Source organism: Neophocaena asiaeorientalis, unplaced genomic scaffold, assembly GCF_003031525.2.
Source record: "Neophocaena asiaeorientalis asiaeorientalis breed wild unplaced genomic scaffold, Neophocaena_asiaeorientalis_V1.1 scaffold259, whole genome shotgun sequence".
Lineage (NCBI taxonomy): Eukaryota > Metazoa > Chordata > Mammalia > Artiodactyla > Phocoenidae > Neophocaena > Neophocaena asiaeorientalis.
In genome coordinates, this window is record NW_020172985.1 from 129,944 (window position 1) to 143,413 (window position 13,470).

The following is a 13,470-nucleotide window of genomic DNA, read 5'->3' on the forward strand; positions in this document are numbered from 1 at the left end:
GCTGCCTTCGCAGGACTGCTTTTTGAGGTGCAGGCTCCAGCTCTCGGGGCTGGGCTCCCCACAGTGGTCCATGGCAAGGATGACTGGCCGGGTGAGCAGGACTCCGGGGGGCCCACAGCTAACGATGGGACTCAGCAGGGTCTGACAGCCGGCTAGGGGCAACCTCAAGTGGGGAAATATGGGTGGGAAGGGAAAGGCATCAGTGGGCCACCCTGGGACCCTGGGGTTAGGGGCTGTGGAGCTGGGTGGAGCTTAGGAGCCCCTCTTCCCCTGCCCTCCCTCGGGCCAGGCCAGACCAGGCCCAATAGTGGGGTGGGCAGGGGCGTCACGGTGACAGCAGGAAAGGACAGGACCCGCCCAGTCCCAGCAGCAGGGCCCATGCCCACACCTCACATCCTCCGGCTTGTGCAGTGTGAGGTAGATCTCGTAGATCTTTCCTCGGGGTATGGCGTCTGGGGGGATGAGGAGGCTGATGCCTGTGACAGAGCGGGGGGACAGCCGGGGCTTACCAGGGCTGCAAAGACACCAAACACCTCACTCCGCCAGTCCCTCCCTGAGCCTCCCTCTGAGGACTGACTGGCGCCAGCCTGGCCTGGAAACAGAAGTGCCACTGGGACTGCCAGGCTGGCCAACCACCCGCACAGGCATGAAGCTGAGTCAGGGAGACCCCAAGAGTGGCTGAGGGAACTCGGGTGGGAAATGCTTGCCTAGTTAGCTTGGGCACAGAAAACTCTGGAACCCCCAGGTACACTGTGCCTACCTGCCCCATCATCCACTTAAAACCTTCCCTGCCTCCAGGCTAAAGTCCAGCTCCTTGGCTGGATATTTAAGGCCCTTGGCCTGTGGGCCTAGCCTGTGCTGCGTACTTGGCTGTTCTGGAGCCACCACCCTAAGTGTGCCTCTGAGTGCTCCACCCTCCTGGCCTGCTCAAGTTCCTCCTCTCTCCCTCGGCTTGGCCACTTCTGGGTGGGCACCCCACCTCTGGTGACTTTGCTCCCTGTTGGGCAGTGGCCCCCTGCAGGTGGGGCTGGGGCCTTTAACAATCTTGCCTACTTTGGTAGCCCTCCCTAGTCTGAGTGCCATTGCACACACGTCCTGTCTGGCTGATTCGCCTTTGTCTCAGCGTCTTGCAGGGGCAGCATCAGAAAGCATCTGCTGGGGGAGAGGTGGTTCCAGGGGAGAGGCAGGGGGCAGGCCACGGTGAGGCCAGGGGCTGGGGAGTCACTCTGGGCATGGCAAGGAGCGGTCCTGCCCCACCTTCCTGCCCTTTTAGGACAGAGAGCCCCTATATCAGGAGGGGCCTCAGAGGCTCATGACAGAGAGAGGGGAAGAAAGTCTATGGCTATCCCACCAAGTCCAAAAGCATATGCGTGCTCTCCAGAGTGGGCAGCTCTGAGGTGGGGTGGCCGGAATATCACAACTTCCCAGCAACTGAAGCCCAGGAGAGAGAGGGAAGCCAGTGGTGGTGTATTTGCAGCTACTGCTCCCTTCTCTATCCTGTGCTGCCTCCTGGTACCGGCTGCCAGGGTTGGTGATATAGTCTCGGTGATCCACGTGTGAATGCTCTCTGTGGCGGGGGTACCCTCACTCAAATACTCATTCAGTGAATGCTAATGCTGAGTTCTCAGGAAGGTGGGGAAAACCATGAGCCCTGCTCTCACGAAGCATTCAGTCCGCGGGGAGACAGATAAGTGGACGGCAGCAAAGGATGCTGGGTGTTGGGGGAGAGCAGGGTGGAGCACAGCCCACCTGGCCGCTCGCCCCACCAGGGGAGTGAAGGGTGCATGGTCACTGAGCGCCCACTGTGCGCCTGCCTTTTTCTAAGAGCTTGACATGGACCATCTCACCTCATCATCTTAGCAGCCACGTGAGGGGGACATGAGGCATAAAGGGACAGCTACCAGACCCGAAGGAGAAGTAGCAGTTAAGCTAGTGGATGGGGGCAGAGAGACGGCATGTACAAAGGGCAGCCCAGTGTATTTGGGCTCATGAGAGCCCACCGTGGCTGCCAAGTGCAGGAGAAATGTGCATGGGAGGAGAGGCCACTGCAGCTGGCCACAGGGGACGAGTCCTTGTGGTTTTGTCATGTGGGCTTTGAAGGGAAAAGTGGAAGCCCCAGAAAGGGACATGATCAAGTGTGGCTCTAGTGAGTAAATGCTTGGAGCTGTGACTCAGACGAGAGGTAGGTGTGGTGGCCTAGCCCAGGAGAGGCAGCAGGAAAGACAAGCAGGAGGATGCAGGAGCATTTGAATGGAGGAAGAATGATGGGATCAGTGTGTGAATGAAGCTGGTGTGAAGGTGAGGGGGGAAAATGAAGAAGGGCAGGAGGCCAAGGTGACCCCTAGTTTCTGTCTTGAGCAACTCGACTGTGCCATGCCTGAGGAAGAGAAAACTGGGAAGGAGGAGGTTCTGGGGGAGGGTGGGAGACGGTGCTGTTTTAGGCACGAGGAATCTGAGGTGCTGTGAGACATCCAGATGGAGCTGTCCAGGAGGCAGCTGGGTGTACGATTCTGTCACCCGGGAGAACTGTGGCTGGGGATGGAGGAATGGGAGTGATCTGCACAGACATGGCGATTAAAGCCATGGAGTGGGTGAGATCACTTGGGAAGAGGGCGCCAGGGTTGGGGGTGGGGGGAGGGGCGTGCTCTGAGGAACACCTACATTTAGGGAGCAGGCACCAGGAGCAGCTGCAGAGGAACAAGGAAGTCAGGGCCATGTGGGGTCACCTAAACCGAGGAAATAGAGAATTTCAGGGTGGGAGAGGGGAGACACACCAGAGGCTGTGGCGCTTTCCCGAAAGATGACCATCAAAAGGGTCTGTGGATTCTCTATGAAGGTGTCTCTGAGACCCTGTCCCAGGGGTTTCAGTGAGGTGGTAGGTGGAGGAGCCCCTGTCCAGGCATTTTTCCTCTGCTGTCTCTCCACTAGTTCCCCAGATCCCTGGGGCCTAGGGCCCGGCACACACAGGCTGGTTGGCTGTGTAAATGAATGGACAGTAGTCCTGTGTCCTTGGGCAACAGAGGGAGATAGCTCTGGCCTCAGCCTCAGTGCCAGCCCCACTGCCAGCCAAGACTGGATCCTCTCCAAAACTCTATCCTCTTTCCTTGCTGGGCTGGCTCAGCCCTCGGGGTGAGGCTGAGAGGCATAGGAGGAACATCAAGGCTGTCCCGGTCCCGTCCTCCTCCAGGAGGGACACATGCTAGTCTTGTCTCTTAGAGCTCCCTGGGGCACTCTAGGGTCCTTCCCACCTGTATTAGGGATCATCAGCCGGCCCCCAAGGAAGTTGAAGGTCCCATAGGCCATGTTGCTGGAGCCGCGGGGCAGGGAGCGGAAGTAATTCTGGGTGGAGAGGCGGGAGACGAAGTCCTCAGCCTCGGAAGTGGGTGAGCTGTGGTGCAGCGTGTGGCGGCCGCCACCCAGCGGGCTGAGCAGGTGCCCGTTGGTGAGCTGGAACTTGGGGCTGGGCCCATCTTGCCGGGGACACAGACTGCCCTGGTAGGTGGTCGTAGTGGTGCTGAGGTCTGGCTGGATGGTGAGCAGATGGGGATTGTCTGCAAGGATCAGACAGACTTAGAGAGTGGCACGGGGGGCAGCCCTGTCTGGGCGGCCGTTGGCATGGGGGTCCGGCACGAGTGCTGGGGACAGGGGCACCCCACCTGCTTTGCTGGGCTTGATGCTGACGGGCTGGAAGCCTGAGGTGAGAATGGATGAGTCGGCCACATCCGAGTCCAGTCCCTCCTTCTTGCGGCAGTACACAAGAATAAGGACGAGCAGCAGCAGGAGGAGGCACACGGCCACGGCTATGAGGCCCACGTAGAGCGCCACGTCCTCTGGGCCGGAAGCAGCTGTGGGAGAGAGTGCAGGCTTGGGAGGGGTAGGGTGCAGGAGGCCAGGAAGGAGAGGTCAGCGGTCTACACCCCAGGAGGATGCGGCCTCCACTTCTTGGGCATCAGCACCAGTGGAGCAGCAGACGCTGGCAGCAGGGAGCATGGAATCGGCACACATGCATTCCAGCCTGCATCTGCCACCACCTTGCTGTGTCTCTCTGAGCAAATTGCAACCCTCATGAGTTCAATTCATGTTGAAGTTGCTGCTGATGGAGAATGGAGGAGGGGAAGAGCCACTTTCCTGGGTGGCCTGGAATCAGGCTGCTAGGCTGAACCTGCTCTTCTGGGGCCCAGGGCAGCTGAGACTGAGGGTGAGCTCCTAGGATCCCCAAAGCAGGGAATCTGCTTTCTGGGGAGGTGGGGGGGGGGGGGGTCTGCCATTCTGGTTCCTGGCCAGTCCCTGGGCCAGGAGCAGGGGTGCTGGGGCTCTTCTCCTTGTCTGCCTCCCACAGGCCTGGGGCAGGGCTGAGGAGAGAGTGATTGACTGTCTGGAGGAAACTATATTGATTTTAGAAGGGCTTTGCATAATGGAAGAAATGTCCATCAGAAAGGAATTGACACAGATAATCAAGTTTTTAATTGAAAGAATGGGGGAGGGTGTGTTCTAGAGACAAAATCCAACAGAGATCTTTAATTGTTAGTTATGGCCTTGTAATTAACAGGCCTCACAAGTCTGGTGTCCCCACAGGACTTGTGTGTGCACTTGGGGGAGGGGCGGAGGTAAAACTGCAGGAGAAGACAAGAAGGGGGTCGGGAGGTGATCCCAGAGGCCGGGTGTGCACAGTAAAATCTCCAAATGTATGCATGTCTCAGGGCAGGTATGGGAGGTATTGGGGTATATGTGGGCACATGTTGGGTGTGTTAGGGATGGGGTTCCCCAAGGTCCTGAGCTTTGAATAGGGGGTGCAGCCTGTGGCAGGGGACTGATCCCTTAGCCACCACCTCCCGGGGGCAGGGCCGGGCCAATCCTGGCAAACTCAAGAGGACTCCCGGGTGGAGAGGACTCACTGTGCACGCAGAGGTCACTGGTACAATTGCGGGTGTCCAGGTCAGTGCCTCGGCACTCCTCACCTCCGTTGCGGGGTGCTGGGTCAGAGCACTCACGGCTCCGCCAGTGGGTGCAGTCGAGCCCACAGGCCGACCACTTGCTCCACGGGCTCCAGCTGCCATCCACTAGATGCGAGACAGACATGGACAGAGAAGAGATGGCGTGGTCAGCTCAGGGAGCCAGTCCAGGCCATCTGCCAGTGTGGCCCCACTGGGAGTCCGGACCTGGTGCAATGTCAGGGCTAGGGCCAAGCCTGCCAGGCTGCAAGCCCTCTGGTGTCCAGCGGGCCTGGATGATGCATGCTAATGACAAAAGGCACGATGACGCTGGGCCTGCTTGCTTCTACCCACACCAGGGGCCATCCTGGCCCTGGGGCAGTGAGGGCACTTGGTCGCACAATGACCCTCTGATCCCAGGCACAGGTGGTTCTGCAGCACCAGGCTGGGGCCTGCCCCACACTGACTCTACCTGTCCTGACTGCACCTTAGATCCTGTGACTCAGCCCCTCTGCTGAGGCTGGGCCTGGACACAGACTGAGCCCTGCCTCCGATCACACTGTAACCCATCCTGGCCTCAGACTGTGAGCCTGGCCCTGCGTGCGTGCGTGCGGGCGGGTGGGATGGAGCCATGGGGAGCAGGCTGGTGGGCACGATGGAGCCAGGGCACGGAGATGGCGTGGTGAAGAGCGATGCAGGAGGCGGCAGCCGCTGGTACCTGGGCACAGGGTGGCGCAGGCTGTTTTCTGGACATTCTGCCCCTCACAGAAGGCGCCCCCGTTGAGAGGCGCCGGGTTGGTGCAGCTCCGGCTCCTTTTCTGCCAGCCGCGCCCACAGCTGGCGCTGCAGACGGACCACTCGGTCCACGTCGACCACCCACCGTTCACTGGCCGGACAGAGAAGGACTGGGGTCAGGGAGCGGGGGCTTCCTCAGACACACTGGCCCAGGGGCCGGGGCAGGACGACAGAGGGGCTGTGAGCTGGAAATGGGCAGGCTACAGCTGTGTTGAGAGAGAGGCCCTGGAGGGGAGACCATGCTTCTGCCCATTGCCCCCAGGGCCTGGCAGCACCCGCTCCACAGCCCCTTCTCCCTGTGGGCACCAGCCCTAGCTACAACTCCCATATTCCTCCAACCCAAACCCCAGCCTTTCACGGGGGTTACTCCCGCACCCCTCCCTCTTTCTGCTCCTGGGGGTGCCCAGGTCGCTCTACTTCCTACCCCAGGGACACAGGAGTACAGGCTGTGGTCTGTCACTTTCCTAGACTCCCATCCTGTCCACTCATCTCCTTCTGCACAATGGCCTCCTGCCCACAAGTAAGCCAAGGGATGGTCCAGCCACAGATGACCATCAACCTGCCCCCCATCTCCACCCAGATATGCCCTTGGCTCCCTGACAGCCACAGTAAGCCCTCTCCCTGTCCTTCCCAGTCAGGCCACGGTTTGGCTTGCCTGGTCCTGGCTCTGCAGGGAGCCAGCCACATGTGGTTGCCCTGAAGGCAGCCCCAGTGCCTCTCCTATGCCCGGAGCCCTTCTGCCCCACCAGCACCGGGGCCCACCGTAGACGATGACAGCAGCGGAGGCGCTGCGGCGACGAGCTACGATGTTCTTGGCCACGCAGGTGTAGTTGGCCGTGTCGGCCAGGCGGGCCTGTCGCACCACCAGGCTATGCTCCCGCGTGATGTACACATTGGGGTCCAGGGATGGGTCCACCAGGTCCTCGTTCCGGAGCCACTCCACCTGGGGGAGGGAGTCATGCCACTGTACTACCTGACTATGCTGGCCCTGCCCGGAGCGAGAGTGGCCCCTGGGGTGGGGGATCAGCCTGGAGGGGTGGGCAGGCGGGACTCGAGACCTGGGAGCACTGCCCACCTGTGGAGTGGCACTGGAGCCCTGCTCACCTCAGCTGGGGGGATGCCCTCTGGCGGGCGGCAGGGCAGCACGATGCCCTGCTCCAGGGACACCTCCTTGGCCAGCGGCTCCTGCTCAAAGTTCTTGCGCAAATCTGGGGGAAGAACAAGAGTGTCCTCCAGGCTGAGTGCCTCACGCCAGGTCAGCCTGGCTGACCCTGTCCCCTGGTCCTGCAGGGGCCATGGCACATGCCAGAAGGAAGTGTCAAGTGCCCAGGGGGACATGGGGGTGGCTGGGCAGCGTCCATAGGCACTCCCTCCACCCATCAAGGCAGGATCTGAGGATTTCTGATGAGACCTCCTCCCCCAGTGACACCCTAGGGCCACCTCCACCCTGGACTCACAGGCAATGCGGATGTAGGCCTTCTGACTCTTGGTGGTGCCCGAGGAGCTCCACGCCACGCACTGGCACCAGTACTCCTCCAGCCCAAACACCTTCTCCACCTGCTGCCTCGAGACATTGATGCGGACCTCCATGGCAGGCAGTCCTGAGGGTGGAGGGGTGGGTAGCAAGGGCCCGGGCCATGCCTAGCCCCCAGGCCTCTCTGTCCAGTCCCCTGCCGGGCCCCTGCACCACCATAATCCTCCCTCTGCTCAGCAGGAAAGCGGATGGACTGGGGGTGGGGGGCAATGCTCTGCCTGGAGGGAACACTGGGGGGGCTCAGTGGGAGTCCCTTTATATCACCTGAAGGTCAAGAGTGGGTGCTTAGCACTTCCATTCATTATACTTTGCTACCCAAGGCCTGTCTCCCTGGAGTCACTTACAAAAATATCACTACAGGAGCTTCCTGTTGTTTCAGAGACAAGGGCACAGAGGAGCTTTGGGCAACAGGGGCTGGCAGAGGAGGTGGGGCAGATAGGCTAGCCCTGGGACCTTTGTGGGTTAAAAAAGAGGGTAAGGAGCGATCTGGCTCACCTCCTGGGGTTAGTAGGTACATCCTGGTGAGCGATAATATAATAACAGCTATTAACAAGATAATTACAGTGATTATGTTGTATGATAATAGACCCCTGGGGCTTAGTAAGGGTTTCCCATGTGCTGGCTTATCTTTTTCAATCTGCTCTCCTGGAGGTATTGCTCCCACTCCACGGATGAGGAAACAGAGGCTCAGAGAGGCAGTGACTTGCCATAGGCGTCCAGGGCTGTCTGCCGTCTGAATCCAGAGTATGTTCAGAGTGCTCAGAATCCCAGGCGTGCGAGGGGTTCACCGGAGGAGGGTGCTGGGGGTGCCCATCCCACAGGGAGAAATGTTGGCGAGGGGGAGGGGGCAGCTCATAGAGGGGAAGCTGGCCTGTGAGGGGTGGCCGGGACCCTCTCTACCCTGAATGGACTGGGCTGGAGGAAACACCTCTCAAGGATGGACACAGTCCCCCCATGTCTGCCACACCCAGAACCAGGTGTGGGGCATCTGGGGAGGGTCCAGATTTCTGAGGACCCAGGAGGGGGAATACCAGTCCTCCTCCAGGCCCCTGGCCCTCAGACAAAACAGTGTCCCCAGGAGTAAGAAAAGACTGTTTCCAATTTTTCCTCCTCCTGACCCCAATTTCCCTTGGGTCATTGGCTTATCAGAAAGAGGGAGAGAGGCTGGTGTTTCCATTGTTAACAGAGAAATTCAATTAGGGCTGCATTGCAGGAGGAGCCGCCGCCAGGCTGAGCAGGCAAGCCAGGAGGCTGTTTTCTGTCTTAATTTCTCTAACGTGTCTTTCCCTGACCCCTGCCCAGACCCCTCCTCATGAGTCTCTCCGGCTCCCACACTGGGCTCCCAGATTTTCCTATCCCTCACCCCTGCCCTCCCCGTGAGTTCTCGCAGGATTTGGGGGGTGTGTATCACCTCTGGCTGAGGTCACAATCACTGGGCTAGATCCCTCCATTCTGGGCACTGCCTACCCCATCCTCTAAGGCACTGGATGTGTGCATTCTAGCGGTGTGGGATGAGGGCTGAGAAGCGAGAAAGGGTCCCTTACAGGGTCTGTGCATAGGAGAGGGGCCCTGGGCACCAGCCAGCTGTCAAGCACACAGATTCTTGGAGCATCTGAGAAGGAGCTGTGCACATACTCGGGGGTAGAGACAGGGTCCTCCCTCTCAGCCTTTGGGGTTAGTGGTGGGAGACCTCCAGAACATTCTGAACTGGATACTTTTCCTCTCTTGGGTGGACAGGTCTATGGATGGACTGCTCTGTCCCCCATGGTGGTGGGGGGAGCTCATGCACCACCCAGGCAGCTCAGCTCAGGGAGAACAGCACTAAATTTAAGTGCTCCTGGGACCTCCTTGGTGGTCCAGTGGTTAAGAATCTGCCTTCTAATGCAGGGGATGCGGGTTCCATCCTTGGTTGGGGAACTAAGATCCCACATGTCTCGGGGCAACTAAGCCTGTGCGCTGCAACTACTGAGCCTGTGCGCTGCAACGAAAGATTCCCGAGTGCCTCTACGAAGATCCTGAGTGCTGCAACTATTTGGCTGCAACAGCCAAGTAAATAAATAAATATTAGAAAAAAATCTTAAAAAAAAAAATTTAAGTGCTCCTATTTCTTTTTCCCTGTCTCCTCCACACTTCTGTCCTGCCATCTCATCTCCTTCTTGCTGCCACGAATAAGGGCCAGGTTTGTCCATGAGGTCTAGATCCAGGCAGTGCCCTTGAGCCCCACAGGCTCTGGGAGGTGGGGAGACCCAGAGCCTGCCCTTCTGGTCCTTGAAATGAGGGGCCGTGCCCTCCCTGCTGCAGGTCAACGAGCAGCCTGGCTCCTGGGAGCAGTTTCTGGGCACGGCTGTGTCCGCACCTGCCTGGTAAATGTGAGCAGATGCTAGCCTTGGGGAGGGATGGGAGGATGTAGGGGTCCCTGTTGCCCCAGGCCTAGGAGCGTGTCGGGTGTGTGCTGGCGTGTGAGTGCCGTGGGCGTGTGGGGAGGCCCTGGTGTGGGCATGCTGAGGGTTTCTGGGAGGTGGAGGGGTGGGGGTAGGGGGCTCTGAGGGCAAGTGAGGGCTTAGGGTACCTTCTTACCAAACTGCTTCTAATAACCAGTCAGTTTGTTTAATACATGATAAATTACACTCCCAGACCAGACTCCAATGCTTGGTTTTGCAAATTTCCAGCTTTTACACTATCAGTGGGTTTGGGTTCAAGAGATTTCAGGCTTTGGTCCCCTCCCCCTGGCCTTCTGGATGGGGAATGAGGGCGAGCAAGGGGGAGATCAGGTGCTCTCTCCTGGGGTGTCCACCCTGCCATCCCCACCCCCATGCAGAAATGGGTGGGGCTTCAGATTTGAGCTGACCTCTGACCCCATCATACCTGCCTGACCACAGAGCATTCCTGGCTCAGGGTCTTGGGTCTGTGTGTAGCATGGTGGTGCCGCCCATGGCCTGGGCATCTGTTTGTGGGTAAGCGAGAAGCCTATCTCTTTGCCTCAAAGCACTCAATGGCTTTGGGTTGAGAAGTCAATAAGATCAATGAAAATTCAGATTTGCAGGCCATGGGAGGCCTGAGGTTGGATGCTCAGAGCAGGAGGGGGCCCTGGTGGCTATGGGGACTTGTCCCTGTGAGCTCTGCTCTCTGCCTGGCTTTGAAGGGAGCAAGGCCAGGAGAGCCTGTTGGGGAATGTGGGCTGAGGGCTGGCCTGGCCTGTGACTGCTATGTAGGCAAGAGCCTGGGTCTCAGCCAAGCCATGGATTCCGGACCTCGTGATGGCAGGAGACAAGGAGAGGTATATGTGGGAAGCCAGGAAAGGGAGGTGTGAGCAGTTTGGGGCTGGCCTGGCACCTTCCAAGGGGTTCCAGGACAGGCTCTCAAGGCTGTGGGGAGACAGGTCTCTGGCTGTGGCTTGCTGTTCCTCACCTGTCCTTTCCTTGGGGGACCTACCTCAGCAGCAGGAGGACTCATAATGCTGCAGAGTGGTGCTGGGCCCTAGGCATGGGGTAGGGAGAGAGGAAAGACCTGGGGCTGGGCTCCACCTGGGTGTGAGAGATCTCACAGCTTCCCCGACCAAGGGGGGGCCATCCTCATCCTCATTTTACAGAGGAGGAAACTGAGGCCCAGGGAGGGAAGGGGGTCTTGCCGCAGAGGGCACCAACCCCATGCATTCCCCTCCTGAGAGTGGGAGGCAGAGCTGGATCACCTGCACCAAGAGCCTTGTGGGCTAAATTCTTAGCACCTCACCGAGGCCTGGCACAGAGCAGGTGCTCAGTTAAGACCTGAGGACTGCAAGGAGGACGCTGCCAGCAGCAGGTGTGTGTAAGGCCAGGACAATGCAGGGCTCAAGGACCTGGGCAAGAATCACTCACTAGGGGGCTGACACTTGGGGGGAAGAAGACCAGCACCTGGTGACCCTGGCAGGGGAGGATGGGGTGTGACTTCTGTGGACCAGAATGCCTGGTTGGAGCCCTGGATGAGTCAGAGCCATCTGTGATAGGACAGGCTGGCTCTGAGATCTAAATCACACGCTGATGAAACTCAGGGCTTGTCTGCTCACATCTGGGTTCTTGTGAGAGCTTCCGAGTTCACCAGGGCAGGGCCCCCTCCTCCAGTCTCCCTCTGCCTGGCACCAGCTTCCCACAGTGCAAGTGTGGCTGCAGCTTCCTCGTCTTGCCGACCACCCCCCCGACCCCCACTTCTGCCGCTCCAAACCTGGGCCTCTGGCCAGCCTCCCATTCCCTGCATTTGTCCTTTGGCCTGATAAACAGTCATTCCAGCTGGTTTTAAGACTGAGGTTGGATGTTATCACCCCACCCCACCCCCACTCCGGGAATCCTTCCTGGGCTGCCCAGTCCCTCCCACCAGGAGCATGGGCCACCCCTCTGGGCCTGTGGTCCCCTGCCTGCCCTTGGCATCAGTGTGAGCTGTTCTGGGTGCCACCTGCTTGCCCCTGTGACTCAGGCCTCACTCAAGTGGCCATACTGGGCACAGGGTCTGTGGGCTGTATGTCTCAGGCTGGCTGAGCCTCAGTGGGAAGGGGCTCAGGACTTAACCTGAGGGCTCATCATGTGTGTGGGCTCCACAAAGCATCAAGGCAAAGGGGTAAGAAATGAGCTTAACTGGGGTCCAGTTAGCGAGGAGGAGAGGCTGTTAGCTCTGCCAGGCCTGCTCTCGGGGAGCATGGGAACCCAAACAATGGCTCTCTGCCCCCATCCCCACTGCCTACTGCCTAAGGCCAGGGCTGGAGGTGGGGAATGAGGTGTCCCACAGAAGGGGCACTTCTTGGGTCTGCCTCTCCTGTCAGCCCCCCACACTGGCTCCGAGTGTCACCCATAGCTCTGGTCATGTCACTCGGTAGCTTGAAATCCCACAGGACTGTGACCTCACTCCAGAGCCGGACGGGTGAGGCTCCTGGATGGCACCACTGCCCACTGCACACACTCCACACCCTCCCTGCTAAGCCTCGACCCGCACGCCGGCCCATCTGCCTCCAGGGTTTTGCTTGTGCTGTGTCCCTTTCTGGGGGTGCCTGGGACGCCCTTCTCCTCTTCTCGCCCTGACCAGGTTTACATATCACCTTCCCCGAGGAGCCTCCCTGGGCAGCCACAGATCCCAGAACTCAATGAGAGGTCGCTGTGCTGCCCCCATCTCCGTGGGGCTCTGTCTCCGGCTCAAGGGTGGGTGCTCAGGGAACGTGCCAATGAATGGACCAACGAATGAACCAACAGATGCACAAAGAAAACAAGCACGGAATGTGAGGTCCGTGATCTCTTCCATCATCTGGGATCCACTCTTTTCAAACCTTTCTCTGCTGGCACCACTTGCCAGGCTGCCTCTGGGTCTGCCTGGGCTCAGATGCAGTGGCAGGGTCCCGCCCCCCCCCGCAACCCACAGAGCTCCCTGGGGCATTTTGGGGGGCTTCCCTTTTACTCACTCCCCCACCAAGTGATGAAGTCTTGTGAGGGTGGGCCTCCCGGGGAAGGCCTTGGTGTGTACACAGTGGGTCCCAGGTGTGGGAGTCCTGCCTCTCCTGGGGACCTGGGGTGGTGCACACAGAGTGGTTAGTTTCACCCTGGCCTCGGCTCACAGGCATGCAGCAGGGGCAATGGCAGGCCCCTCTGTGGGCCTCCATTGCCTCTGAGTCTGAGACTCGGTCCCCCTTCGAGTGACCCCGCCTGGCACCCCAGCCTGGTCTCACCGCTGCTCCCATCCATGCTGCGCTCGATCACGTGGTCCACCTGGCGCACCCACTCCCCGTTGCACTTGAAGAAGATTTGCGTGGCGGGCATGGCCTTGCACACCAGCAGTACCGGCTTGTTCTTGACGATGTACACGTCCTCAGGCTCCACCAGGAAGTGGGGAAGCAGGTCTGGGTTAGAGCCGGGCACCGGGTTGGCCACTGTGGCACTCTGCTGGGCCCCTGCAGCAGAAGCAAAGGGGGCAGGTGAGCTGGGGCCTCTGCTGGACTTGCGGGGCCCTCCCGGGGCTACCTGCCTGTTCAGGGGCTGGGACCGAGCCAAGAGGAGGCAGCCAGTGGGGCCAGGCTCTGCCACTTCCAGCCCAGCAGGCTGGGCTGCTGAATGCCTCCCTTAAATTTCAGTGTCCCCTTTCATAAAATAGGGGAAGAAGCAGCCCCCTGTGGAGACAAATACGGAAGTGCCAGCACACAGCAGTGGTCAGGGCTCATTACCACGCTGGTAGAAGTTTAGGGATCTGGTTAGGCAA

At 59.5% G+C, this 13,470-nt stretch overlaps 1 protein-coding gene across 1 annotated transcript in view; it reads right to left on the minus strand.

Annotated features, from left to right (window-relative positions):
- UNC5A (unc-5 netrin receptor A) overlaps positions 1 to 10,308 on the minus strand; it is a 13,487-nt gene extending 3,179 nt beyond the window's left edge. Inside the window, 10 exon segments of the mRNA XM_024742158.1 lie at positions 1 to 163; positions 389 to 476; positions 3,249 to 3,551; positions 3,657 to 3,845; positions 4,896 to 5,060; positions 6,489 to 6,669; positions 6,831 to 6,934; positions 7,184 to 7,327; positions 10,126 to 10,222; positions 10,225 to 10,308. The exon segment at positions 1 to 163 is cut by the window's left edge and continues 1 nt beyond it. Of these exon segments, the coding sequence (XP_024597926.1) occupies positions 1 to 163; positions 389 to 476; positions 3,249 to 3,551; positions 3,657 to 3,845; positions 4,896 to 5,060; positions 6,489 to 6,669; positions 6,831 to 6,934; positions 7,184 to 7,327; positions 10,126 to 10,222; positions 10,225 to 10,308 (1,518 nt within the window).
- Between the last annotated feature and the right edge of the window lie 3,162 nt (positions 10,309 to 13,470).